We start from the raw sequence: 27,525 nt of genomic DNA on the forward strand, positions 1-27,525 counted from the left end.
TTTCTCTGAGGTAAAAGAAGAGCTTTTCCCCCAGTCAGGAGTGGGGGGCGGGGCCACCTCGACCGAAGGTGCCCTCCCATTGTTCCTAGGCTATGAGTGGCAAGGTCAGCAACCAATAGCCGCGCCCGGCTGGGCCGCTTGCCGCGCGCAGGACCTTCGAGGAGGCGGAGCTTGACCGGCTGGGCGGGCGCTGCGGCTGAGGTAAAGCCCCAAGCGCGGGGCGAGCGCGTGGCGTACCGGTGGGGCACCATCGGGGCACCACTGGGCGCCTTTCCGGCCGCGCATGGAGACGATGCCTTGCCACAACCAGAGGGTAGGCTCGGCAGATGCGCCCCGGCAGCAGCAGCAGCAGGCTGGGGCGACAGACCGGGACCAGGACTGCTCTGAGCAGGCGGTAACGGGGAGCGGCGTCGGCAGCGGCGTCGTTTCCCGGCAGCTCCGCTTCTCCGAGCCCGGCCCTGGCGGCGATAGCCCCAGCCCGGATAGCAGCAGCTGCTGCAGCGGGAGCGGCGGCGGCGGCGGCTGCAGCTGCTCTGGCAGCAACGGGGGCGGCCCTGACACGGCCCCGTCGCCAACCCTCGACCTGCCGGTCACCGCCGCCCCTCGGCTCAAGCTCCTGCCCATGAACGACCAGATCCGGGAGCTACAGACCATCATCCGGGACAGGTAAGGCGGGCACGCGTCGGCAGCTCCTATTCTTGGCGCCAGGCTGGCCTCCCTCTGAGCATGTGCAGAATGTCGCCTGTGCGCGCGTGGTTGGGGGCGGCGTGGTGGACATCTGTCAGCGCGTGAGCCCCTTTCGTTCCCTGACCAGACGGAGCTCCGTCGCCTCGTAGCCTCCTCTTGCTACGCCTCTTGCTGGGGCGTAGAGTCTGCCCAACCTGCCTTTTGTGGCACCCGCAGGGCCAGGATGTGCTCAAGTGGCTCTCACTTGTGTGTTTTTCGGGGGAAACCCTCCCTTTTCCCGCCCAAATGTACGCAGTAATGTATGTTATGACTATCTAGGTTTAGGGTCCAGGTCCAGGTCAGGATGTGTCGTCTACGGAGGCTGGAAACTCCACTGAATTTATTGCGGTCTAAGCTTTTGCGGTCCACCGCATTAGATGCAAGAGGAGTTAACAGTGCATGTTCATTTGTTGTTTGAAGTTCAGCCTTATGAGCAGGGGAGCCAGCCTTTCTGTACGTATATAAATGTATATTATGCAGTGATGTTCGGGGGGCGGTCTCTTCTCCCTTGCTGGATTTGGGCACAATGAATGTGATGGTGCTGAGCGAAGCTGTGGGCGAGCTCTCTTTAAATAAGAAATGATGCGTCCCGCGTTATGCTTTCAGGAAGGAGGGGGAGTAGATGGTGGTGAGGAATAAACAAAGCAGAAGGGACTTTTCCCAGGTTGGTTTTCCGTGTCTGAGATAGCTTAGGGCAAAGCTCAGCGAATAAAAGAGTGTTTCCATCATTAACTTACTAGGTGGGGCATTATAAAGCACTGTTCTCTTGACCTCAGCCCCACCCATCATCATGGGAATAGTCATACTGGCCTACCTTACAGGGCCCTTTAAAAAAAAGATGGTTGGAATAATGCATGTGGTGTGCTTTGAATGCAATAAGCTTGCAATTTAGACAGGTTATTTTCTGGGGATTACCCCTAAAGCCAAAATTGCATATAGTAGATACAGTCACACCTCAGGATAAATATGCTTCAGGATAAGTATTTTTGGGTTGCGCTCTGTGGCGACCTGGAAGTGACGGAGTGCGTTACTTCCGGGTTTCGCCGCTCGCACATGCGCAGACGGTCAAAATGATGTCACGCACATGCATGAAAGCGGCGAAATGCAACACGTGCAGACACGTATGCGCGTCTTATGTTCTGTTCAGGATGTGAACGGGGCTCCGGAACGGATCCTGTTCGCATCCCGAGGTACAACTGTACACACTGAGTTCAAGGGCAGGTGGGTTTGCCAAAGTCTTTCCCCCCAAAACACCCATTCCCTTTTCCACCCACTTTTTAAATACCGGTAATTTGCCAAGCATGTAAAGCTGAATACACTCAAACTAAATATGTGTAAGTTTTGGGCTTATTGTACTAGAAACATGCTACTTGCTACATAAATATGACCTATTAAATACGCTTGAATTGGCCATCCAAATTTGCTGGAATAGGAGGAATCTTTTCAAAGGATAGCTTACCAGGTAGCTGGCATGGTGTGTCCTTATGACTGAGGCTTGAGTGTATGGCAGGTGATAGTTATGAGATCACATAACCTCAGGGTTGGGTAAATGCAAAGCAATATTTTCCCTCACTTTTTGGAGGACATTGCAAAAGAGCAAGTCATAGCACTGGAGTTTTGCCTATAATTCAAGCTGCAGCCACCTTCAATGAATGGGGAGCTGGATGTCCATGCCTGCTGCTTCACTGTTCTTTGCTTGCTGCCAGATCTGGTTTTGTCATGCAAACTGACATGATGACAGTTTGCTCTGCTTGTACTTGATTACTGACTGTGGTTGACTAGTATTAGAAACAACTTCTTCTTCTTCTTCTTCTTCTTCTTCTTCTTCTTCTTCTTCTTCTTCTTTTTGCTTTCTAGGAAGAAGCAAAGAGGTGCTTGTCTAGTTAGCCAACCTCTGGGATTAACATTAAGTGAAAATAGGCCTAGCATATACCATGAACTCTGCTAAACTCTTAGGGACAAGTTTTGGCATGCAGTAGGTGCCTTTCAGATCCTGCACTGCTGGCTGGTAGGTGAAAGATTTTAGTGAGTAGGATGGTGGTTGGGTCCCAATGCTAATAAGCACTATAGCTAATCACTTCGCTGGTCATTCATAGAGAAGGCACTGTTGCATCTTGTAGCTGCACACATTGCAGTTTCTTCAAAAAGTATCACATGATGATTTGGTTGGACAGTGGTCCCACATCTAGTTATCTCAGTAATGTGAGGTTTCTAGGCCAGCTTTGTCCTTACTAGGTGCTTCCAACATATAAAACCCAACACATTAATATTTATCCTATGAAAAAAACATGAAACAGCATAATCAGGCAATAAATACTAATTTTATTAACTGTACATTAATGTTATCTAGTGCTGATATGCATGCGTTTTGAATCTATACTTGTTTATTCAGGAGTAAATTTCACTAAGTTCAGTGGGTCTAACTCTAATTCCAAGGTGAATTTAGGATTGCAGCCTTGGAGCAAGCCTGATCTTAAGAAAGTTTATTTAGGGAAATTTGTGTCATTCATGGGCTGCCTTTACGTGCTAAATGTGGAGTAAATCAGCTGAATCCAGAATTCAGATGAAAGCTGTATAAGTAGAAAAATTGCCTGAAATGTCCTTCTTGGATTGTACTGTATAGTTAAACTTCTCAAACATGCAGCCAGGCTAGGAAAATGACAGCCGACTATTGGTTATTTGAATGCATGTTTGGGATTGATATATTTAGTCTTTAGCGTACAGCTTAGGTGTGACCTTTTTGTTTCACTTTTTACAGTTGGTGAGTATGGACCCCTCTAGATGATGTAATTGTGATGATTTGTTCTTTTGATGCTATCAGTGTATGACCCCACAGGCAAAAAAAAAAATTTATTCCTGCAAAAGTTTTGTGGCAGTCATACCCTTTCATTTCCAACCAGTGCATAGCTGTAACGTCCTGCTGAAATCCTGTAACTTTTTATACCACAAATGCTATTTTTGTTGTACTATAGTTGCTCTGGAGAGCAATAATGCAGTACTGGGGAATCATCACAGAACAACTATTAAAGAAGAAACTCAAGAACATGTTGCAAAGTACACCTGCAATCAGTGTTAGAAACTAAAATATATAAATTAGGTGCGAAATGGCTCCTTTAATCAAGGTTGCAGTCACCAAAACAGAATGTCTAGCTGCCAGTTTGGGGCAAGACAACTCTAAAGACTTATTTTTCAAGTGATGGACTGACTGTGATTGATTATCACTTAAATATTTGGCTAGTTCAAATTACAACCTTGTGATAGGTTAAGAACTTTGAGAGAAGTCACTTTATCCAGGGACAGTCCACATATATATTGGCCTATTCCTACAGGAAGTGGTATTAATGTGTGAAAACAATCAAGATCCAATTATCCCCAGGCATGCACCTCCATCCTGGCACCCATGCATCTTCACTTGGTTGCAAGTGGCCAATAGCCAGGGGCAAAATGCGCCTTGTGCATGGCTAATTTTGAACACACTGCCTGCAAAATAACACCAGCTTGGAGGGGCCCGGTGGTTGTGCACACAGAGAGTTAAGAGACAACAATGAGAAAGTTTTTTTCTTTCAAACTGCATATGGATGCTTCTCTATTTAACCAGTTTGGTGAGCTGCTTTCTCCTCCTCAAAAAAAGGAGGTATCATGAAAATCAGCTTTATGTGCATACCGGTCTCTTTAAGAAGTGCCTGTGTCATGGGAGTGCCTGTTCTCCACTACATAAATGATCTTGCTGACCAGGTAAGTGTTAGGATGATTTAGGCAAGAATCATACTACAGTGGTACCTCGGGTTAAGTACTTAATTTGTTCCGGAGGTCCGTTCTTAACCTGAAACTGTTCTTAACCTGAAGACCACTTTAGCAAATGGGGCCTCCTGCTGCCGCTGGAGCACGATTTCTGTTCTCATCCTGAAGCAAAGTTCTTAACCCGAGATACTATTTCTGGGTTAGCAGAGTTTGTAACCTGAAGCATCTGTAACCTGAAGCGTATGTAACCTGAGGTACCACTGTACAATTGTCTTAAAACAAACAATGATGCTTTTCTCAAAGGTACTAGCTTTATAGTATATTATATGCTTTCCTGAATTGTAGCTGCAGCTATTTTATCTATAAAGCTCTTGCAGTAGCTACTTCCTGATTTTGAATGAATGTATTAACATGTACAGCACAATGTAAAAAGTCAGCTAGCTGTAGATAGCATCATGATTAGCCGTGTGCTCCAGCGGGCAAGAAGAAATGTCGCTTACATTGTCTGACATCACACATTTATTATAGACGCACCCAGTGTTGCCACTGTGCCTTTGGCAGTGTCAGTTTTTCCATGTCAAAATCCTCATTTCTGCGTTTTATTGAAATTCCTCATGCATCAACATTTTTTGGGATATGCACATATACTTTGTCAATTCCAGTGTAATGTATTTGTAATTGGAGAAATATTCGTCATTCCTTGCCACTAAGTGACAAGAGAAAACGGTGATTAGCCAATAATCTAGTCTTCTTGTATAAGACATTTTTGGAATGAAACAGAGAAAAGCAAGGGAAAAATAGAATGATGCAGCAGAGAAATGTCTGTCCATCTTAGGTACTCTGGCAGTGGATTCAAGACAGACAAGAAAAGCATAATTAGCATATGGAATCCACAACCATAATGAGTTGTAATGAATAGTAGGTTGGATGCCCTCAATGATGTGGGTTATGCAAACATTTTAATTTGGAAAATTCTCAGGAAAAAATGCCTTATACAAATTAAGTTAGTTTGCATTAGAAAAAATCAGAGGCCCTAGAAAGTAATGTAGCATATTAATTTTACTTGTATTTACTAAACAAAGAAACTTTTGAAACTGTCAAGCTTGCTTAATGTTGTGTGCACCATTTCATTGCTACTAATGAACCTACAAAATGAAATTTTTTACACCCCACGTCACTAGATGACTTTACAAAATATTAGAGGAAACGGCTCTCTGCAGGTGTCCTAAATGTGTGTTAAATACATGAAGGGGACTTGTAGGGACAAGTGCAATAGCCCTGCTCCATGTTCTTTTCCCTCCACAAATTGGAGGGTTACCTCCTGAGCTGATCATTGTCTGAGTTTGTGGTGGCTCTCTGCACATTTTAGAACCTTATTTTTCCAGGCTTCTAAAACATATGGGAAGCTTCTGAATATAGGAAGGTGTTTTACTTCAGGTGACTGCCGTTCAATTTGTGGAGGGTGATGCGGGGGAAGGGGAATGTGCTGATTCCCATAGCCCCTCTTGCATATTTACTTACGTAATACACATACAGAGCACCTGAAGCGAGCTTTTGACTGTCATGAAAATGGGACCTTAATGTCCAGGGCTAGTATGCCCCCTGAGTACCAGCTGCTGGGAGCAATCCCTAGGGCATGGTTTTAAAGAGGCCTCTGCCTGGATGCTGTAGAAACAGAATGCCTAATCCTATAAAGGCATCACTTTTGAAGGAAGACAGCTTTTGCTTGATTATGGAATACAAGGCTATTGGCAATCCCCTATGATTGTTAAAGGTAGCCAAGACATACACCTGTTTACACATGCATATCTACTTGATTTCTTTCTTTTTTGGTACTGTTAAAGATGCAGGGCAGTAAGTAGAGTTCTGGCAGGGAGGAACAAGGCACAAAATAAATGAACCCTAACACGACCATCTTGTGTAGGTAACCCGTGTCTAAATTTAACTCCACTAGACTACTGTACACTTAATGGTTGGCAGTAGAATGTGTAAGCCAACCACATAGAAATGTGTTCAGTTGAAGGTAGTGCAGAAGATTGTCTGTGATGACACTTGGATAAATTCTAGGTAAGACAGGAATGCTTCCCCTTAGAAATAGAAAGACAACGGACTCCATGCAAGCTGTCTTCTTAATTGGATGGAAATAGTCTAGCCACAGCTGCTTATGCTCAGGTAACCTCCTGTTTAAGACTATTCCAATGAGTTCAAAAACTGTCTGAAATTTCAAATGGTCCCGAACTGAGATGGGCTGTTTGATCACATTATACAAGTCTGTTTTCAGGTTCAATTTAAAGTTATGAGATCTTGCTGGAAGCTACAATGGCCAGTACCACCACTTCTCCCATAGAGGTGCACCACCTTTGCTGCTGCAGCCAGAGAAGTGGCAGTGACTTCTAGGTTTTGGCAAGACCTTGTGGACCTCTTGCGAGATCTCACTGAAACCTGGAAGTTGCTGCCACAGCCTCACAACCCTAGAAAGCAAGGTTTTGGTTGAACTGTCAGTGGGGAGAGGTTGACACCTTCCCGTTTTGTCTTGGGTGGTGAAATGTAATGGGCTGCCCCTGTTGATCACGGTGATAGGACAAGGGATACAAATATTGTATACTTCAGTGGCTTGTTTCATTGAATATTTGTACATGTCTCGTGTTTATATATGTATGCTGGGTTTAATGGGGAGTGGGATTTAGTCTCATAAAACTTTCATTCCCAGCACAGATTATATTGCCTGATTTCAGGGCTAAAATTGGCAGTGCTGCAGTTTACAATGAAAAAAGGATTTGCAGGCAGTTGGGCTTCAGAACAGGTTTCCATAGAAGCAGCTCTGAGCAGTGTGCTTCTATTCTGACAAAATCCAAAGTTAATGGGAGGTAAATTTAACTGCTGGCATTTTGTATATGGCTGCAGATGGTTTTAACTGCTTATACGCTGATCCTAAGTAAGCAACAAAAGCCACTCATTTGTTTTTGAATGGGGGATCAAGTTTATTATGGAACTAACTTGACCCTATAATATTGTCACACATGAGCTTATAGCTTCTAGAAAGGATTTTGACTTCATCTGCATGTTCCAATTAACAGCAGTCTTAACTGCTGATACTTAATTCTGATCAGAATATGCAGAATGTGACCATTTTAGGTTGCAATATTTTCCTTTCGTGATTGCTTATTTTAGTGGTTTACAATATGATTAAAAAGTTATAATAAAAATCAATTAAAATTACCCACAACAACAGAATGCTTAAAATGCCTACTGAAATAAGGACTTCATTAGATGCCAGAAGTTCAAAATGGATGTCATCTGTCTTATCTCAGCTGTGAAGGAGTTTCATGGAGTTCAGCCCCAATATTGAACATAAGGCTCCATGTGGATACAAGTTGTGCATTTGAGCCATTGGTGAGGTGGGGGAGCACTAAACAGTGACTCCATGAAGACCTCAGTGATTAAGCATATAAAAGCCAGGCAGTTCTTAAGATAACCTGCACTCAAGTTGTTAAGAGCCTTGTAAATTAATGAAGAACTTTGATTCTGGCCTGGTAGAATATGGGTAGGAAGTGCAAGCTTTTAAGCATTGAGTTATGTACTTGTGATAGCCTGCACCCACAAAGAGTGTAGCTGGTTGAGTTCAGCTAGTTCACCCACAACAAACTATACTTTGAAGGAGTCTTTAGGGGAAGCCTTGGCTGTTTAAAGTGGTATGATTCTGCCTTAAATGTATAGTGCAGATGGGGTCTGAGTATGAATACCATGCTAAACCAGTGGTTTTCAACCAGTGTGCCATGGCATTCTGGGTGCCTTGAATGATGGTCTAGGGTGCTGCGGGCAACACTGGCCTCTGTCCCTCTTCCCTTCCCTTCATCCTATGATTCCCTTTCACATCTCTGCCTCCCAAAGACTTGCATAGCTATTTGTTGCAGCAACCCTGGCTACAAGCTCCACAGATAAATGGTGCTTCTGGGGCTGGTCAGTGGGTGCTGGCTGTTAGGAGCTGAGGCAGCCTTGGAGTAAGCAAGCAAGCAGGCGAGGGAGCCAGCCACCCATTTCACCAGCCCTTGCCGTTGGGAATGGATAGAGAATTCCCAGGCCCCTGTGGGACAGTGCGAGGAGGCCCCTCTCTTTGGGGCAGAGGGGCAGCAGTGGCTGTCCAGAGGACTCCCAAGAAGAGAGAAGAGGAGGCTGAGGGAATACTCCACAAGGGAGGATGTTTGAAAAAGGGTGACAGGCTGTCCGCGCTGCAGGCAAGCGGTGACATAACTGGGCTCCTGAGCCCCAGAGGGGTGCTGCAGAAGGAATGTAGTTGATCAAAGGAGCTATGGACCCAGAAAGGTTGAAATCCTTGGTGCTAAACTTTGGTTCAGTGCACCACGAATGAACCTAGTATCCTTACAGGCTTTTGCCACCCTTCCCTCTCCTTCTCCCAAATAGGTGGGATAAGTTTGAAAGGCTTTCATGTTGCTTTCCCTTAAATATAGCTTGCTGTTTTTTAACTGGGGATAGTGGTTAACACTAAGTACTATTAGTTTTAAAACAAACTAAACCATGGAGTTGACTTGAGTAGTCTAATCCTAACATTAAACTATGATCCCCACCATTGAATACAACAGCAACATGACAAGAGGAAATGAAAGCTTCTAAATGTGGGAGAGGTGTATAAGCATTGCTTTTTTCTGGGGGGAATGCCGGGCTACGCATACCCCTAAACATTTTGTGAATCTAAGTTTGGCCTCATTGAGGGGCAGTATTTCAATATGAGTAGGAAAATGAGAGTACCCCTAAACATTTTTTTTTAGAAAAAAAGCACTGTGTATAAGTAACGTCTGTGACCGTTGTCATGAGATCAGTGTTAGAAACTGAGACATGAAAACTGGGAGCTAAATGGCACCTTAAACCTAGGTTATGGGCACAACAACGGAATGTCTAGGCGCTTTTTAAAATTACAAGAATACAAATTGAAAATTAATGAACTGCAGCTAAAATATTGTGTTAATTTTTAATATCGTCTAGTCCTTCCCCTGCCTACCCCCTAATATTCTTAAGGGGGTCTCTTCTCTAGTCTTCAGAAAGTAGCTGGAAGTGGGGAGGCAGAAAAAGGTCCTCCTTTCCTTCCACTCTTCAGTTTTAATCTGAATGAAATTTTAGGCACAGTACTACGCCCAGAGCTCAGAAGCTGTTCACAGTAATGAAATTCCCTGTCGCAAAATGTGCAATGGGAGTTTCGAACACTGCATGAGATGGCAGAATCTTTTTCCTAGTGTTTTTAATTAATTCTGTTTTTTAGTGGACTATAGGGAGACCCCATGGACTGCTACTTCACTTTCTAGATTTAGATGGTCAGGCTAAATAATACAATGAGTAAAATGAGATTCACATGCGTAACTCTTTGTCTTCATGCATAATATCTCTGCTTATAAACCTTCTTAGAAAACACTTTGAATCCACCTCTAATGACTAATGTTCAAAGACCTTAATGACTTCACTTCAAATAAGTGAATCTAAAGGTCAAGCCTTTAGTTTATATTATGAGGGAAAGTGATAGGTGCATTTTAGCACTTATTTTTAATTGTGTGCATATTTTCTGGGATATTTAACAATAGTAGCTTGTTGGATAATCATACTAAAAATTCTGTTCTTTTCCTCCAGGACATCCAGCAGAGGGGACTTCGTATTTTCTGCTGATCGATTGGTAAGTTAGTTGAAGGCCTGTTGTGTAGATTGGTGTATTAACAGGAGTATTCTGCTGGAATGAATAACTATTACTGGAAAAGAGATCAATTTTCTTACAACCTGCTGCTTATTTGAAAACCAACGATCTGTCAGTAATAGTTTTCATATCAGCATTTATGTTTAATCCTAAGCATATCTACTTTTATGCCAACAGACTTCAAATAAATATGTGTAGGATTAGGCTATTAATATGCTGAACTAAATTGTGATCTAGAAACAAAAACTCAGGCTTGCTTTCTACAGTGACATTATTAGTTTCTTTGCAGAGTTTCTTGCACCAAACATAAAACCATTTAGCTTTTAGCTGTTAAGAAACACTCTGGTGTCCTGGCTACATGACATTTTCAGGATGTTTACTTAACATGATCCCGTTTTAAATAATGGGCAGTATCTACTACACAGAGAATCTCTTGCCATTCTTTAATGCTGGCTTGTTCATGGAAATACCCACTTACACAATAACAGATATGAAGTTCTTCCACTTACAAATTGTTTTCCCTCAACTATGGAAGAATACATTAAATATATATATAACCAAGGAAAATCCTTATTTTGTTACATTTTCTTGTATACCTACACCTAGGGCCACTTCACATGCGACATTTTTCCTACATAGAGTTGTGGGGGTGGAGGGACTTGCCCTGATTGCTACTGGAATGTGGCCCACAACAGCTTGTGACCATTGTAATGTGGCCCTCAACCTGGAAAAGGTTACTTAACCATCGGATAAAGAAAGAATAAGATGATATTACAGTTTGAAAATATCTAGCCAAGGGGAGTTCAAACTGGGAGTCTTTACAGGAGTGTAGCTTTGAAGTCTTGTGCTCTTTGTTCCATGCTTTCCAGTGTGTAAATGTTGTACATACATTATACCAAACAACAACAACAACAAAAACCATAGTTAAAATGATCTGTAGGTGGTGCAGATGGTGGATCAAAGTCCATTGTGCTTATTTCTGGACACTTGAAGATGTTGAGGGGAGCACTTGGGCTGTGCCCTTGCACTAATGGTGTGCTAGCATTTAGTTGAAACTGAAGCCTTGCTGTGACAATGTTTTCTCGGTTTTCTTCCACTTTGTCTTGCTCCCTCCCCCATTTGAATTCTTTCTCTCTTACAGATCAGGCTTGTGGTTGAAGAGGGGTTGAATCAATTGCCATACACAGAATGCACAGTAACCACTCCAACAGGTAATGGGGAAAGTATGTCCAGCCTAGCTGGTGTGGAGAATAAGGATATGGTGTAAAGTAAAATGGGCAGTGTGGTTTGACCTACCAATAAAGTTAGCTATAGAGTGGGCATTCTGCAAATAAGAGGATATTTAAAATTTGATCACTTTGTAAAATGATTTTTTTGAGATAATTTGGCAAAGGCCAGGCCTTTTCATGACTGGGAGAAAAACAATTTTTAAAATGTGTTTGCTAGACTAGGAAGGCCCCTGCATAGGAGGGGGGCATCTGGATATACCTGCCCCAGGCTAAGCCCACTGAGTGGGGAGGGGGCATCAGTGGCCTATTTGAGTTTATTACTTTGTTCTAACAAGATTCCCTCCCCAGGCCTCAGACAAACTCTGCATGGGTCTGAGAATAGGTCTTGGTTTAGATGCAGTGTATGAGTGTCTGGCTGGATGTAGAAGGGATGTAGGGCCATTCTTGTTGGTTCATCTCAGAGACCAGCTACTTTTGACTTCTCCTGTCCATCCCACCTGATCATTAGAAGGATTTGTACCCTGCTGACATTCATGATTGAAGATAATACAAAGGAACCAAGGGAAGGAGTAGAGGGAAGTTGGGGGATTCAAGTAATCTCATAATGTGGGTTTAATATTGATTGTGTATACAGTTGTTATAAATGTTTTATTTTATTATTTTTTCTCTTTAATGTAATGTTTTTGCATGGAAATTAATAAATATATTATACAAAAAAGAAAGAAGGATTTGTACCCAAGCTGATCTCCCTTCCAATACATTATCCTTTTGTCGTTTGTGTGTGTGGTTTTTTTTAAGTTTGTAAACTTAAGGACTGTTGTGTGTGTGTGTGTGTGTGTGTTGATTAAGATGCTCTGTGAGCCTTTTTGGGATGAAGAGTAGGATAAATAAATAAACTTCTATTTTATCTTGTACTCTCTGTGGAACTTTGAGGGATAGACATCTTTTTGAAATCACCAAGGTGTGTAAAATGTGCCTTAGAATTGTAAGTGGTTAATGCAACTTCCACTGTCCATCTTGAAATAGGATATTCAGTGTGAGTAAAAGGAAAACAACATCTTTAATTCAGATTCTGTGTGACCTTTCAACAGGGTACAAGTATGAAGGGGTGAAATTTGAAAAAGGAAATTGTGGAGTCAGCATAATGAGAAGTGGTAAGTCATTTAACATTTTGTGTGTGTTCAGTTTTTTATTATCAGTGCAGTGTTGCTGTTTCTAGCAAAAGCGGCACCATATTGGAAACAGATGTATGACTACCACGTAAGTTACTAAATTATACTTAGGAAAGCAACATAGAGGGCTGTAAGAGGAACAGTGACAAAAATGACTATGCTTTCCAAGCAAAGGGTTAATCCCATATGTCCTTTCTAAGAGCAAGTTTTGACACAGCCACTTTTGGCTTGCATCCTCATGGAAAATGGATGATGGAAGTGTGTATTCATAATTTTTCACATGAATGTAAGTTGCATCTTTCCTTGCTGATAGTGCTTGCCTCTCACACTAGCTTTTATTGAATGGCATCAGCTGTCTTCTGTTATATGGGGAGCTACTGTATGTTGCAGAGTGAAAATTGCATATAGAAGCCATTGCGAAAACAAAAAGGCAGGTAGATTAGTGAAATAGGCTGGCCATTGCTTGATTTGTAACTGTTTCTTGTTTTCTTCCCCCCACGAAGGAGAGGCTATGGAACAGGGTTTGCGTGACTGTTGTAGATCAATCCGAATAGGAAAGATCCTGATCCAGAGCGATGAAGACACTCAGAGAGCCAAAGTGTACTATGCAAAGTTTCCACCAGATATTTTCAGGAGAAAAGTTCTCCTCATGTACCCAATACTAAGTGAGTGCCTTAAAGGATTCCCCACCCCACAAATATTGACCATTTGACTAGAGAGCTCTTTTGGAAGGCAAATCTATCATTGGTTAGAATTAAGGATTTGGTTTGGGGCCATACAACACTGGATTTTTCAAGCTTTTCCAGAATTTACATTAGTTAAACTACAGCACATTAGCTGGCACAGCAGTGTCTATAGCAGGCATAGGCGAACTTGGCCCTCCAGATGTTTTGGGACTACAACTCCCATCATCCCTAGCTAGCAGGACCAGTGGTCAGGGATGATGGGAACTGTAGTCACAAAATATCTGGAGGGCCGAGTTTGCCTATGTCTGGTCTATAGGCTGCACGTGTTGAAAATATGCATCTAAAGATGCAACTTGTTGTTTGAGTCACTTAAGTACAAACAAGTAATGAGGATGTTGATGCTGGGTGCAACTAGTAGACTGTAACTGTTCAGCAGGGGGTGATATTGAAGCTTTTGATCATTCCTAAATGTTAATTAAATAGGATCAGATATTTATTTCTCAGATCTGAGCTGTTTGATTCTGTTTAACCAATTTTTTAATTTCAAACTTTTATAAAAATGCATTAAAATCAGATATAGAAGCCATAATAGTCTCAAACCCCAATGCCAAATGCACTTGCTAGAAATTGACAAGCTAATTTAGTTCAGAGTTAAGTGTTTAGAATTGAGATTTAAGCCCATGGCTGCCACCCATTTCGAAACTGACCCTATTTACTCCTTGAAAGAGTACATTGAGCAATGCTAGCCATTGGAGAAGGAACTTTAGATGCACTGAGCTTATTGTTTTAGCTTATTGTTTTTGTTTGGAATGTCAGAATTCATACCTATAGACCATGCAGATTAATGGTGAAATAGTTTGATTTTGATAGTACCATAACTTGAAAATATACTAGAGTAATTCCTCTTTCTCCTCCTCTCTCCCCCTCCCCCCCAAAATATTGTCAGGTACTGGCAACACTGTGATTGAGGCTGTAAAGGTTCTTATAGAACATGGAGTCCAGCCAAATGTCATAATCCTGCTGAGTCTATTCTCTACACCTCATGGTAAGTTAAAGCAACAGGGCAGACAAACAGCCAAACTGAATGTTATGAGCTACTCCTGTTGACTTTCTCTGGTACAGGATACACATTATCTTTATCAAAAATAGACAATAACATGTTTACCTATATGTGTGCTGATTTCTGTAATTGGTTGTTTCCAGAATTTATGGTACAGCTCCACCACATGTGCCAATAAGATCCCTGCTCCCCATGCTTTTCATGTCAGTTGTCGGCCAAGGAATACTTTGTTACAAGGGGACTGGGGACAGATTCCTTCCTCAGTACACATGTGGCCCCAGTCCACTTTACTGGGATTTGCCATTGACCAACTCATGTCAGCATCCAGGATCATTGCAATTAATGACACTTGGCCAAAGAATGCAGCTATGTACACAACATTGGGGAGGAAAATGGATCACTGAAAGGAGTTTATGCCAGCAGCAATTGCCATTGTGAGCATGTAATTTAATAAGACATTTGATGAAGTCTGTATGTTAGATGGGTTAATTCTAAAGGGGGCAGAGGAGGAGGAGAGAGAAGAGAATCAAGCTCCGTAATTAGATGGGAGCCCTTGTTGCAGAGTTGCAAATGTAGTTTACTGAAATGTTTGACTTCCCCAACTTTTCTTTTTTTAAAGGTGCCAAATCAATAATCCAGGAATTCCCAGATATCACAATTCTAACGACAGAAGTTCATCCTGTTGCCCCAACGCATTTTGGACAGAAGTATTTTGGAACAGACTGAAGTGCTTTAACCAGTGTGTGTTTTGTTACTGTATGATATTATACCATTTTTCTACATTTTATAATTTGAAGCAGAGGTATTGCTGGGTGTATTTAACAGCCTATTTTTCTTTTGCCAAAGGTGAAAATAACCTGGGCTAGTTTTTTTTTTTTTTAATTTAAAAGGGAAAATACTTTATCTTGTGTCCACTTGAGTTGAGGGCAGCAATGAAGCACATTGCGCTGCAACAGTCTTCCAATGATGCGCATATCCAGATTGCTGCACTCATGGTTCCTTTATTTATTCTTTTGTAGCCAGTTTTTAAGTGGCTGCTTGTAACTGCAAAATAAATTAACTGTGAAGACACCATAGCCTATTTAATTTTTCAGTGCTTATAAGCACAGTTGGAATTTTTCGGAAGTCTTGATGCTTTGCAGACAACGGCTCCAGGTAATATTCTTAAACCGTATTGCACTTATGAGCTTGTTACGAAGATGTGGTTAACAGAAACCAGTCACAGTCCAGAGAGTGATGTGTGCAATACAATACACTGCTCATATTTGCCAGCTCAGGCTTGCACAAGCCCTTGGAAGGATTGTGTAGTATGTGCAGAACAGCTTATGTGGGTGGCTTTGCACAGAGTTCTCTTGCAGACAGCACATTTGAAAAGGAAGATAACTGCTCTGTATCCAAAGCAGCAGCTTCCAGTTACAGCCTATAAAGTGGGGGGTGGGGAATGGATCCTGAATGAATTGTTGGACTCCAACCCCCATTAAATCCAACTAGCAAGGACAGTGGCCAGTGATGATGGAATTGTAGTCTGTGTCACATCCGGAATGCCACAGGTTACTCATCCCTTCAGTAAAATGTAGAAGCATTATAGTTTTATTCTAATATGGCACTAATTGATTCTCAATAGTGACATTTTTTCTAATCTGCTGGCACCCTAAAACTATTTAAGATTTAGATTTCAAGAGAAATCAGCTGTGTCTTCTTTTCACATTGTTACCTTTGTCATTGTATTCATAATGAGGATCTCTTAATCATGTGATTGGGGCCTGAGGAGCTTTGCTTTCAAAAGAACAAAATTAAAGCCCTCGTGACTGAAAGCTTTAAAACAGCTGAAACATTAAAGCTGGAGAGGTGATTGAATAAGATTGTCACTGGCTGGAAGCTGAGCTCATTATCCATCACCATAACTTGCAAAATCGGGGAGGGGGGCAATAGACAAAATGTAGTAGTAGTAATAATAATAATAATAATAATATAGAACAAATTATGCAAAAGGTAAAGGAGCCCTGGACAGTTAAGTCCAGTCGAATTGAACTATAGAGTATGGCACTCATCTCTGTTTTTAGGCCAAGGGAGCTGGCATTTTGTCCACAGACAGCTTTTCTGCATCATGTGGCCAGCATGACTAAACCGCTTCTGACGCACCAAACACTGTGACGAGTGCCAGAGTGCACGGAAACGCAATTTACTTTCCCGTCGCAGTGGTACCTCTTTATCTACTTGTTCAAAACAAATACATGATTTAGGGCCTTATGTCTAATCCTTGAATACTTTCTTGTTTTGACCTGCTATAAATGACAGTGGAGAAACTGTCCTGGATGTATGGAATTTCCCACCTTTACCTTTCTTTGTGTTTGGAAGGCCAGTCTAGCTTTGTTAAAAAAACCCAAAGGTATAATGCTCCTTCCCAAGGCTGTGCAGAATTTGTGCTCCCAAAGAAATCTTCCTTAGTGTATCTCGAAGCCCAAACCTATGCACTGCTCTGTTAAACTCCTGCATTGTTAACAAACAAGTCAGTCCTGTAAAGTCTTCCATTGACCAAAATACTTTAGAATGTTTTTTAATGCAGCCTCTTGAACAATGTAGTCTTTATTCTTTGAAAAGATACAACGAGTAGAAAAGGGAGTGCTGTTTTCTAGTGATACAGTGCATAAGTCCACAATGATTTTGCAAAGTTTTTTGCAGATAAAATTGCTCAGATTTGGGAAGAGGTAGACTCCACCATGGGAGCAGGGCCGGGGTGGGAGAGTGATAGAGTCCTGTCTTGCATGGGATCAATTCCAATCTGTTACCTCCGAGGATGTGGACAGGCTGCTTGGACGAGTGAAACCAACCACCTGTCTCCTTGATCCTTGCCCATCCTGGCTTATAAAAGCTAGCCGGGAAGGGCTGGGCAATGGGTTTCACGGGGTTGTGAATGCTTCTCTCTGTGAGGGAGCCTTCCCTGCTGAAAGAGGCAGTCATTAAACCGCTTCTTAAAAAAACATCTCTAGACCCAGCCAATATGGCCAACTATTGCCCAGTCTCAAATCTTCCATTCTTGGGCAAGGTGATTGAGCGAGTGGTTGCTGAACAACTCCAGCCACACCTGGAAGAAGCGGACCATTTGGATCACTTCAAGTCGGGATTCAGGCCTCATCATGGGACTGAAACAGCCTTGGTCGCACTGGTTGATGATCTCCTGCGGGCTAGGGACAAAGGTGAGAGCTGTTTCCTAGTTCTGCTGGATCTCTCAGTGGCTTTTGACACCATCGACCATAACATCCTTCTGGACCGTCTAGAGGGGCTGGGAGCTGGGGGCACTGTTATACAGTGGTTCTGTTTTTTCCTCCTCGGCCGTGTTCAGAAAGTGGTGTTGGGGGATGAGTGTTCAGACCCCTGGGCTCTCACTTGTAGGGTGCCTCAGGGGTCTGTCCTCTCCCCCATGCTTTTCAACATCTACATGCAGCCGCTGGGAGAGATCATTGGGGGTTTGAGCTGGGTCTTCATCAGTATGTGGATGATACCCAGCTCTACCTCTCTTTCAAATCAGAACCAGTGATGTCGATGAAGGTCCTGTGTGAGTGTCTGGAGGCGGTTGGAGGATGGATGGTGGCTAACAGATTGAGGTTGAATCCTGACAAGACAGAAGTACTGTTTTGGGGGGACAGGACGTGGGCAGGTGTGGGGGACTCCCTGGTCCTGAATGGGGTAACTGTACCCCTGACCAGGTGTACAGCCTGGGATTCATTCTGGACTCAAAGCTGTCCATGGAGGCGCAGGTCCATTTTGTGTCCAGGGCAGCTGTGTACCAGCTTCATCTGGTACGCAGGCTGAGACCCTATCTGCCCACAGACTGTCTCGCCCGAGTGGTGCATGCTCTAGTTATCTCTCGCTTGGACTACTGCAATGCGCTCTACGTGCGGCTACCTTTGAAGGTGACCCGGAAACTGCAATTAATCCAGAATATGGCAGCTAGACTGGTGACTGGGAGCAGCCACCAAGACCACATAACACCGGTCTTGAAAGATCTACATTGGCTCCCAGTATGTTTCTGAACACAATTCAAAGTGTTGGTGCTGACCTTTAAAGCCCTAAACGGCCTTGGTCCAGTATACCTGAAGAAGCATCTCCACCTCCATTGTTCTGCTCGGACACTGAGGTCCAGTGCTGAGGGCCTTCTGGCAGTTCCCTCATTGCGAGATGCCAAGTTACAGGGAACCAGGCAGAGGGCCTTCTCGCTGGTGGCACCTGCCCTGTGGAACGCCCTCCCACCAGATGTCAAAGAGAAGAACAACTACCAGACGTTTAGAAGACATCTGAAGGCAGCCCTGTTTAGGGAAGCTTTTAATGTTTAACAGACCACTGTATTTTAATATTTTGTTGGAAGCCACCCAGAGTGGCTGGGGAAACCCAGCCAGATGAGCGAGGTATAAATAATAAATTATTATTATTATTGTTTATTTTATTTTGTATCACAAGAAAAGGAATGCAGAACAATCATAATGGTTTACAGTGAATAGGTTAGGCCTAGGCTAGGGCATGGATCCGGTGATCGAGCAGCCTGAGGGTAAAGGGTTGTGGGCCTCCCTTTTTAAACTCTGAGAGCAAACCTGAAAAGGGACGTCTTCACATGGGTCCTTCCCCAGGAAGCCAAAGCACCACCTTTTCCATGCCCATGACCAGTACAGCATATTAAATGCGCCTCACCATTGGGAGCAGGGGAAGGCTACTGTCCCTCTTCACTCCCTGGTGAGTTGGTGGGGGGGACGGGACGGGACCAAGATTTCTTATATATCAACAATCAAGGTTCGCTACCCCAAAGCAAATGTTCTTCATTTAAAGAGATCAGTAGTATTGATATATTCGCTCAAGATAGTGGCTGGGGAAGCCCAGCAGATGGGCAGGGTATAAATATTATTAATATTTATTACTATTATTATTACAGTGGTGGTGCCCCCTATTAGTTGTGGAGTCCCAACTCCCATTGCTCCTGGCCTGTGGCCATGGTGGGCTGGGGGCTGATGGGAATTCACGACATAAAGAGGGTACCAGCTTGGTGAGCACAGCTGTTGTACATCATTCCTGTATATTTTCAAGCTCATAGGGAAACTGAAATGCTGCACCCCTGCTTTCATAGTAGTGTAGACTGCAAGCCTTTTATACTTTTACTGTGCTATATCTGCCTGAGGGCTGGTCCTAAGGATTGAATTAAGAATATTTCTATTGGCAATAACTCTTACATCCTTAACAATTAGTCTTCAGTTGCTAGATAGTGGTTATGCTCAGTGGTGACTAATCAGTACTGTCACAACTACTCCATTGCCAAGATGGGGAAAACCCATAGCTTCATAAAGCCAAGCACCATATTTCAAAAGGATACTTGGTTGAGTCTGGCTGAGCCAGTCCATGTGAAATGGTCTTTGCACTTGGTGTTATTTAAGGGCAACGTGTCTTGATGATTGGTAGTAGAATAAGCAAGCTGGAGGTTATTTAAAACATTTTTGGCATGTGTAAATGTTAAACTGTCCAATTATTCATTGACACTTGTAAATTTTAACTGGAAACTTTCTATCTCAGTACTCAAAAGGGTAACTGTTTCAGAATGCTGGGCTTCCATGTCAGTGCCCTTAGACAATTATAGGAGTTGAAAGTGCCTTGAGATAACTGGAAAACTGAAATCTGAAATCAAACCTTTATTAGGCATTGTACAAATAAAACCATAAAAGAGAAAATAACATGTAAGTGACTTGAAATATATATAAAAAGGCAGCGGTTGGCTACATACATATATATATATATACATATAGAGTCAGTGGTTTTCCTTGTTAACCTGCTCCTTGGAGGGCTGCTACCAAAAACTCAGCTACCCCCGCCGTTACCCTTTGGTCAACGTCGGATAGGCAGAATCCCACACATTCACCTTGCTGGGGTTCCAGGCCACCCAAAAGAGGGGACAGCACGCGTTGACGGAGCGTACTGTACAATGGGCAATGAAAGAGAATATGCTCTACAGTGTCCGGGACATTCATAGAACATCTGCAGAGTCTCTTGTTTCTAGGGATGTTTTGATATCTTCCCCAGACAAATGCTGAGGGAAAAACATTCAACCGGGCCAGCATAAAAGCCCTACGTTGGGCTGGAATTATTAATTTAGTGACGTAATTGGCTCTGCTATCTAAGATATTTAAATCATAGAATATGGGGGAGCAAATTTTGTTTACAGCTGCCATAATATTTTGTCTCTCGACATCCTATAGTCTAGTTAGGATATTATGGAAAATGTATTGCTCATTAGAATTGTACAGGGGCTCCAGCTCGATGCCTAAAGATTCAATAACTGGAAAACACCAAGCTGAAGTCTACAAAAAAGAACTGATACATAAATGGTACCATTCTTGCAACTCTTCTTGGTGGAGTTTGAATGCAGTAGATACAGACTTCTTAATAGAATTTTAAAATATTTGAAATAAAGTCTTTAAACTTCATTCTATAAAATATTTTTTATTGTAAAACATTTCCATGCTTAAGGCTGCAACAAGCATGAACATACACATTTTTTAATGAACAAACCTGAGATAATGAAGTCAAAACATTCAAAAGGGTCAACAAAATAAAACCTGCAATAATCAAAAAGCTGAATTTGGAATTTGTACAAAGATGATTACATGGAGGTTTGGAGGGGAAACAGTTCTGTTCTGTGAAACCTAACAGAAGTCCATTTCTTATGCTCCCTACTGTAAAACAAGATGGTGAAATTGTACCTTTTTGAAAATACAATCAATGAAATAATTAGGCCTTAATTACACATATGGAAGTATAGTAAACTGGAACACAAAAGCAATTGCAATATGACCAATACAGATAGTTAGAAGGAAGCTTGATTCAGTGGTTACCAGAAAAGTGGTACCAAAAAAATTCTGTGAAAAAGGCAAGACACCTGGTCAGGAAAAGGACCAAGCAGTAAGCTGCCACTTCAAAGGTAAAACAGTACAAAACATGGTAGCACAAATGCCTTGATTATTTGAACTGTGGCAGGCACAGCAAGATATTTTGCAGGTATACTGAGCTCTCCAGTTGATTAACATCAGGTACATGTACATGCAAACTGCTGAGGATCTCTCTTGGTTGGAAGAATACTCATTGCAGGTCTTCTGTTTGTTTTTTTCTGGATAAATGAATGCAGTATTAAATGGGCATGTAGGACCCTGCTACTTTCCATCCCCTTAATATGAAGCCTGTTGTCACCCACTTCAATTCTTTGGATTAAACTAGAATCTAGTGTTTTAGAAATCCATAAAATTAAATGCAGAGTGTATCCTAAAAAATTAACAAGTCACTTAAGGGAAGCATAGTGATTGACAGTATGCTCTTGTGTAAGTAAAACTTTGTTATTGGTAAGCACAACCATTTTGCTGATGAAGTACACCATTCCCACATCAGCATTTTCTCCCAAAAATGTCTTCCCCAACAAGATACTGTACTTAAATAAAATCAATACAAGTAATTTCAAAAGACTGTATTCTATACAAAAAAATTAGTGTTCCTGGTATTGTAATGTGCACCAAAATTGTGCTTTCAGATTATGCCACATCTGACAATGCCCTATGATTCTGGGCAATAAATATCTGTTACATCATCAGGTAGTACACTATTGATCAGCCCGTGTTCTCTCCCAAAGTTACTGTTCTTTGCTCCATAAATATTTAACAGCAAGGACTCAGTAGTGCCCTAATTTACAAAATAAACCACTGTAGCATAGCAGTTCTTGCAAAAAGTCCCAAGTTTTGCAAAGTCCATATTCTTTAAATAGTATTTACTATCCCACTTTTGTAGACACCAGTGTGATGCCTTAAGCTTGCTAACCAGAGAAACACCTGGAATGTTAAGTATGTGTAACATTTTTCATGGAAGATAGTTGAGTGGATGTTGCACACCTGTTTAATCTTCCCCTTTCATGATTGCAGTTTCACGCCCAGAATAATTCTGGGCTGTGTCCACACTGCATCTCATATCCTTCATGGTTCAAGCAGTCATACAGAAGGTTCTTCAAACTGGAATGTTATGATATGGAACAATAGCACATACACAGCCTACTCATTGCGTCCACACTGCACTCGGATAGATATATATATAACAGATCTTGCATCTCCAACATAATGCTAGCTCAACTTTTTGCAGTACACAGAGGCCAACAAGAATTTTGGCCTAATACTAATAATGAATTAATACATTAAGGGGTGGTGGTAAAAGAAGGGTTGGATTATTCTGTTTTGTTTAAATTAATGAAAACATAAGGAGTGCTTAACATTTCCATGAAAATACTTAATTGCTTTAGGGTAGTTTAAATGACTTGCATCCTGAGTGACTGCAACTACAGAAGCTATCTGATAGTTGATCATGTATCTAGACATTATTATTAGAACAGCACATCACATCAATTGGATATCAAATTATTCAAGCAGCCATTGAGACATTTTGCATTTTTTGCAGTTATGCATAAAATATCCAAAAGCATATGTTTACTCCCTTAGAGACTGGAAGTATTTATACAGGATAGCTGCAAGCCACAAGTCCCCTGTGTCAAGCCCAACAAAGAAACAGCATCACTCTAGGGACAACCCACAATGTCAGCCTCCTTCAAGGAGCAACAATGGAATGGATTTTCCTCTGCACCCTGCACAACATTCTTGTGTTTCCTGCTTTGTTCAAAAGCACAGAACTACAGCAAGAAAGGAAATATTGCCCCCCCCACACTCCTTTTCAGGACATTTGCTTAGTCCTTAGGGCTAACATCGGTCTCCATTTGCAGTGAAAATGTAGGAAAACCTGAATGAAATGCAAGAAATGGATGACTGCTTGAAAGTCAGGAGTGATGCTAGTTACTAAAAGAACTCAAGGGGCACCAGCAGTGTATTTTGCAGTGTGCTCAGCTGCCTTGTAAGAAAAGTAAAAATAAAATTAAGTTTAAAAAGCGCCAGCAATCAAGAGGCCTACCACACATGCCTGGGGCTTGAGCCCCCAGCCCACAACTCTCCTGCTTAAAGCAGCAACAGTATGCAATAATATGTTCATATTTGAATATACCAGGAGGGTGTTTTGGCATGCAGAACATCCTGTCATCTGCCATCCAGAGAATCATCAATGACCTGCTCCTTAGAACAGGTGATAACAACTGATGGAATATTTTGCAAGTTTCTTTGTTTACTCAGCATGTATAGATGCTCTTCAACACAGATCCTTGAAAAAAAGGTTAAGAAGACAAGGGACACAAGCTACATAAACATTTTTAAATAGTTTTCTATACTTGGGTTTATATCTGTAGGCATAATGTTGGCAGTATTACACAGATATTGCATTGTTAGTAAATTGGGTATCAGATCCCTGTTGTTCATGAGTGCACAAAATTTATGCCGCAGCCTTTCTCAACTTGGTGTCTTCCAGATGTTTTGGACGATAACTGCTGTGCCTGAAAGGGGTAGATGGGGGTTATAGTCTAAAATGTTTGGTGGGCACCAGGCATTTCTGGATTGTGCATTAGCAGATATTTTTCCTCTATAAAGTTCTCTGGACCAGAGCCATTCTAAACTGATGATTGTTTAGAATAAAAATTGTTCATTTAAGAAGCCTGATTGCAATAAAAACAGGTTGCTAAGGTGTTTTCAGAGATAAACTTAGGTTATTTTTGGTTACTTCATAATGGGAAGTTTTATTTAGGCAAATTATGAAATTAAGCACAGCTTCCCCCCCCTCCAAAAAATGTTTAGCAGTATAATTTACATTTATTCCATTTGTGCTATTACAAGCTGAACAGCTGAACAGCCCCCAGGGATCTGGCACAGTAATAGAAATGACAATTAGAACAACAGTATGATAGTGTCTGCCAAGAGAAGGTAGTAAGTGCAGCATTAGCGCCCTGGCCCTGTATTGCCAGGCCTGGCAAGAAACCAAAGCATTCTATAGCTGTGAACACAAAAGAGAAAGATGGGCCCAGGCTTTTGGCCAGCTGGAAGTGACATCCTCACCTATCCCTATTCAGACCTGGCTTTTGGCAGTGAATTTACAATGCAGGATGTGGGTTGTGATTCAATCTATCCCCAACCACACACAAGGGTATTATTTATGTGTATTTATACCCTGCCCTTCATCCCCAAGGAAGCCCATAAGAAAGCCCTGCTGGATCAGACCAAAGGGCCTATCACGTCTAGCATCCTGTTGTCCCAATGGCCAATCAGGTATCTATGCAAAACCTACAAGCAGGACAGAAGCACAACTGTACTTGTCCCGCTTGTGATTCCCAGCACCTGGCATTCAGAGGCATGATGACGTTGATACTGGAAGTGGTACACTGCCATCATGACCAGTAGCTACTGCTTGCCTTATTGTCCATGCATTTGTCTAAATTACAGTTGCTACGCCTTACGGTGGTGAATTGCGTAGGTTAACTATGAGCTGTGTGAAAAGCACAGCTGTTGAAATCAATTAAGGTTTAAACACACAAGCTTAAATTATTTCAGTGGGATTGAGGTATACGTCATCTTCTGTGTTGGTCTTCACTTTTTGGGGCGAGGTTGAGGAATTGCACATTAACCTTCTGGAGCAGTGGGGAATGTGAGATCCCGTAAACATGACCATTGAAAAAGGAAGAACAATGGAAGAAATACTGAGACAACACTTAAGAAATGGTGAAGTATTTCTTTTCCCAGCTTCTTAGCAAGGATGTGTAAAAAAGAATGCCTTGCTCTTGAGGGAGAGAGCTGTGCAAACTCCTCTGTGGTACACATGCTTGAGACTCCAGTTCAAAGTGTATACCATGATATCCTTTGGATGTCCTGCATCTACCACACAGTCCCCCCCCCCCCCGCCCAAACAATGCTTGTATTTTCACCACTTATGCAGCAACAAAGTCTCAGGAAAATGTCTTGTGTTGGCTGGACCTTCAGACTAAAAATGGTTCTTATATCAGATATAATTAGAAAAGGAAGACAGTCAGCGCAATCCAGCACACCTAATAGCACATCTGTCAAATGTTATGGGGAAAAAATCTTGGTTTTATTTTTTCAACAAAGAGTCTCAGTCCCATTTGCTCACTGAAAAATAATCATTCCCCACTCCCCTTCTTTTTACTAAGTATTGAAAAATAAGCAATATTGGTTTGTGCCTGAGTGGTGCCTGCTGGAGCCTCACATGATTGAAGGGTTCTCTGTGCAAAATGTTTCCCTCTAACATAAAGAAGTCTAGACAACTGATCCCCAGCATGGCACTTTTCTATGTGGAGAGAGACTTAGAAGCCTTCACCAACCTGGAATCCTCCAGATGTTTTGGACCACAACACTCATTGGCCAATGCTAGGTGCGACTGATGGGAGTCATGGTCCAAAAGATCTGGAGGGAACCAGAGTTGGTCCCACCCCCCCACAGTCCGAAGTGGTGCAGTTCAGGCACAGGCTGACCACTTCAAGGAGTACTGGGCCACAGGTCAAAGGGAGGTGTTCCGTGTCAGGATCCTGCCCAATATTTTAGAAAAGAAAACGTCCCTTTAAAATTGTATGCATCTGCAACAGGGATTGTGCTTGAAGGCTTTTTTTTTTTTTTACACCACACCAAAAAGGGTGTGTTTCTTAGACCAAAAGGGCCAACATTCTTAACAGAATCAAAGAAAAGGATTTCAAAAAGTAAGAGGAGGTATTGTGGGCAGGGAAAGGAGACGTACAGCCTTAAACGTGCAGTGCATACTTGCCAGGGATTCTAACAATAAGACCTGATTTGGCAACCATGATTCCTGCTTGAAAGCACTTGTACAAGTAGTCCAGTTGACCAGCCATCTACTCCTTGTTACAGAGCCATTCTTGTAAGTTGGCAAAATGAAAAACATTGTGAAATCCAGGGTCTTAGATAACTGCCATTAAGGCATTTGGAAAAGCATTTGCACAAAGAGTTCTCACTTATTCTGGGTAAGAAATAAAAAAGTAAAAGGTCTTGAATGGCCTTAATCCACCAAAGCTGCCCTTGCTCAAGAGTCAATAATCAGTAGGAACCCTTGGAGACATCACCACACCAGTATCCTGAAGAACCATTTCAGACAGCCAGGATTGGCATCAGACGATGGCCCTTCTGCAGGTAATCCAAGTGCTTCCTTTCCTTTTGTTCCCCATGAATGTCCATCATAGAAGGAAGCTGAAATTCACTGGGGAAAGGGGGTGGGGGAAGAGAGAAAGGCATAAGGATGAGTCTGGTTGAAAGCATTTTCTCTCTCTTAACCTCAAAACTAGGTATAACATCAGATGCACCTTTGCATTAAAAAAATGCAAATAGTAGCTGTGCCTATGAGGGACGGATTATCAGTAACATGACAGGCAGGAAGAGGAGTTTAACCTTTTTCTTCCCCATTACAGCCCAAATGAAAATTGCTTCTCAAAAGCTGCTAAGCTACACTGAGAGGAAAGCTTCATTGCACATAGTACAGCATGAGACTCTTATTCCCAGGGTCATGAGTCTGAGACCCACATTGCGCAAAAGATTCCAGCACTGCAGGGCGTTGGACTAGATGACCCTCGTGGTCCCTTCCAACTCTTCAATTCTATGATTGGTACTGCAGAGCCAAACAATTAGTTGGGGAGAGGAATATGGCAGGAACAAGGTGCCCCCTTAGCATGCAGGACTTTGTGAAATGGACAGAGACAGACAAGACATAGGGAATATCTGGCTGCTGTCAAAAGAGGCACATTTCTTCCTGTGCCCAACCCACAGCATTGAGCAAACATCTGACAATCTGTTTCCCGAACTCTTCCCTACGTCACTGAGTTCTGCTGGCAGGGATGGGGGACCTTGATGCAACTGCATCCCATCATGCATTGAGAATTATTATATGATACTGGGGGGAGAGGGAGCAAGCAGGCATTCGGTTACTGGCTTTGGTATAAGCCACACTTTCTCTTTATTATCTAGTGCCGCTTTTAGGTTGTCACAGCCTGATGACAGGAACACTGAATCCTTGTAGCATGCCGGGAAAGGCTCCTCCTGAAGTGAATCATAGAAAGGCCATTCCTGCAAATGATGCTGAAAATCAGAGATTGAATTTCCTCTGCCCACAAAAGCAAACACAAAAAACCCCAACATTGACTAGAATTTCTCTGTGTTCTTATATACGTTACAGTGCAGTTATTATATAAAACCATCCAAAGGACGTTCACAAGTAACACATCCCCAACTGTTCAGTTTCTCCAGTTCTAAAGCAA

The 27,525-nt window shown here is 42.3% G+C and overlaps 2 protein-coding genes and 1 long non-coding RNA gene across 4 annotated transcripts in view; 2 read left to right on the forward strand and 1 right to left on the reverse strand.

Moving 5' to 3' along the window:
- The first annotated feature begins 173 nt into the window (after positions 1 to 173).
- On the forward strand, positions 174 to 15,383 carry UPRT (uracil phosphoribosyltransferase homolog). 2 transcript variants are annotated; one of them, XM_082208284.1, is made up of 7 exons: positions 174 to 666; positions 10,105 to 10,147; positions 11,307 to 11,376; positions 12,486 to 12,548; positions 13,070 to 13,231; positions 14,199 to 14,297; positions 14,932 to 15,383. In XM_082208284.1, the coding sequence occupies exons 1-7, from the start codon at positions 284 to 286 to the stop codon at positions 15,036 to 15,038; spliced, it is 927 nt and encodes a 308-aa protein (XP_082064410.1). In that variant the 5' UTR covers positions 174 to 283; the 3' UTR covers positions 15,039 to 15,383. The 2 variants fall into 2 exon arrangements, with proteins under 2 accessions (XP_082064410.1, XP_082064411.1); XM_082208285.1 differs by lacking the exon at positions 174 to 666 and adding an exon at positions 953 to 974.
- Positions 2,741 to 9,539, forward strand: LOC309524003. Its single transcript, XR_014215738.1, has 2 exons — positions 2,741 to 8,225; positions 9,469 to 9,539. It is a non-coding gene; the product is annotated as an uncharacterized lncRNA (long non-coding RNA).
- Positions 15,384 to 20,772: 5,389 nt separating the features above from the next.
- The window catches only part of ZDHHC15 (zDHHC palmitoyltransferase 15), a 37,677-nt gene continuing 30,924 nt past the window's right edge, over positions 20,773 to 27,525 (reverse strand). The window contains exon 12 of the mRNA XM_082208279.1: positions 20,773 to 26,474. The gene's annotated coding sequence lies outside the window, so the exon portion shown is untranslated. The remainder of the gene's footprint in view (positions 26,475 to 27,525) is intronic.

The sequence above is a fragment of the Podarcis vaucheri genome, assembly GCF_965113315.1.
Source record: "Podarcis vaucheri genome assembly, chromosome: Z".
Classification (NCBI taxonomy): Eukaryota; Metazoa; Chordata; class Lepidosauria; order Squamata; family Lacertidae; genus Podarcis; species Podarcis vaucheri.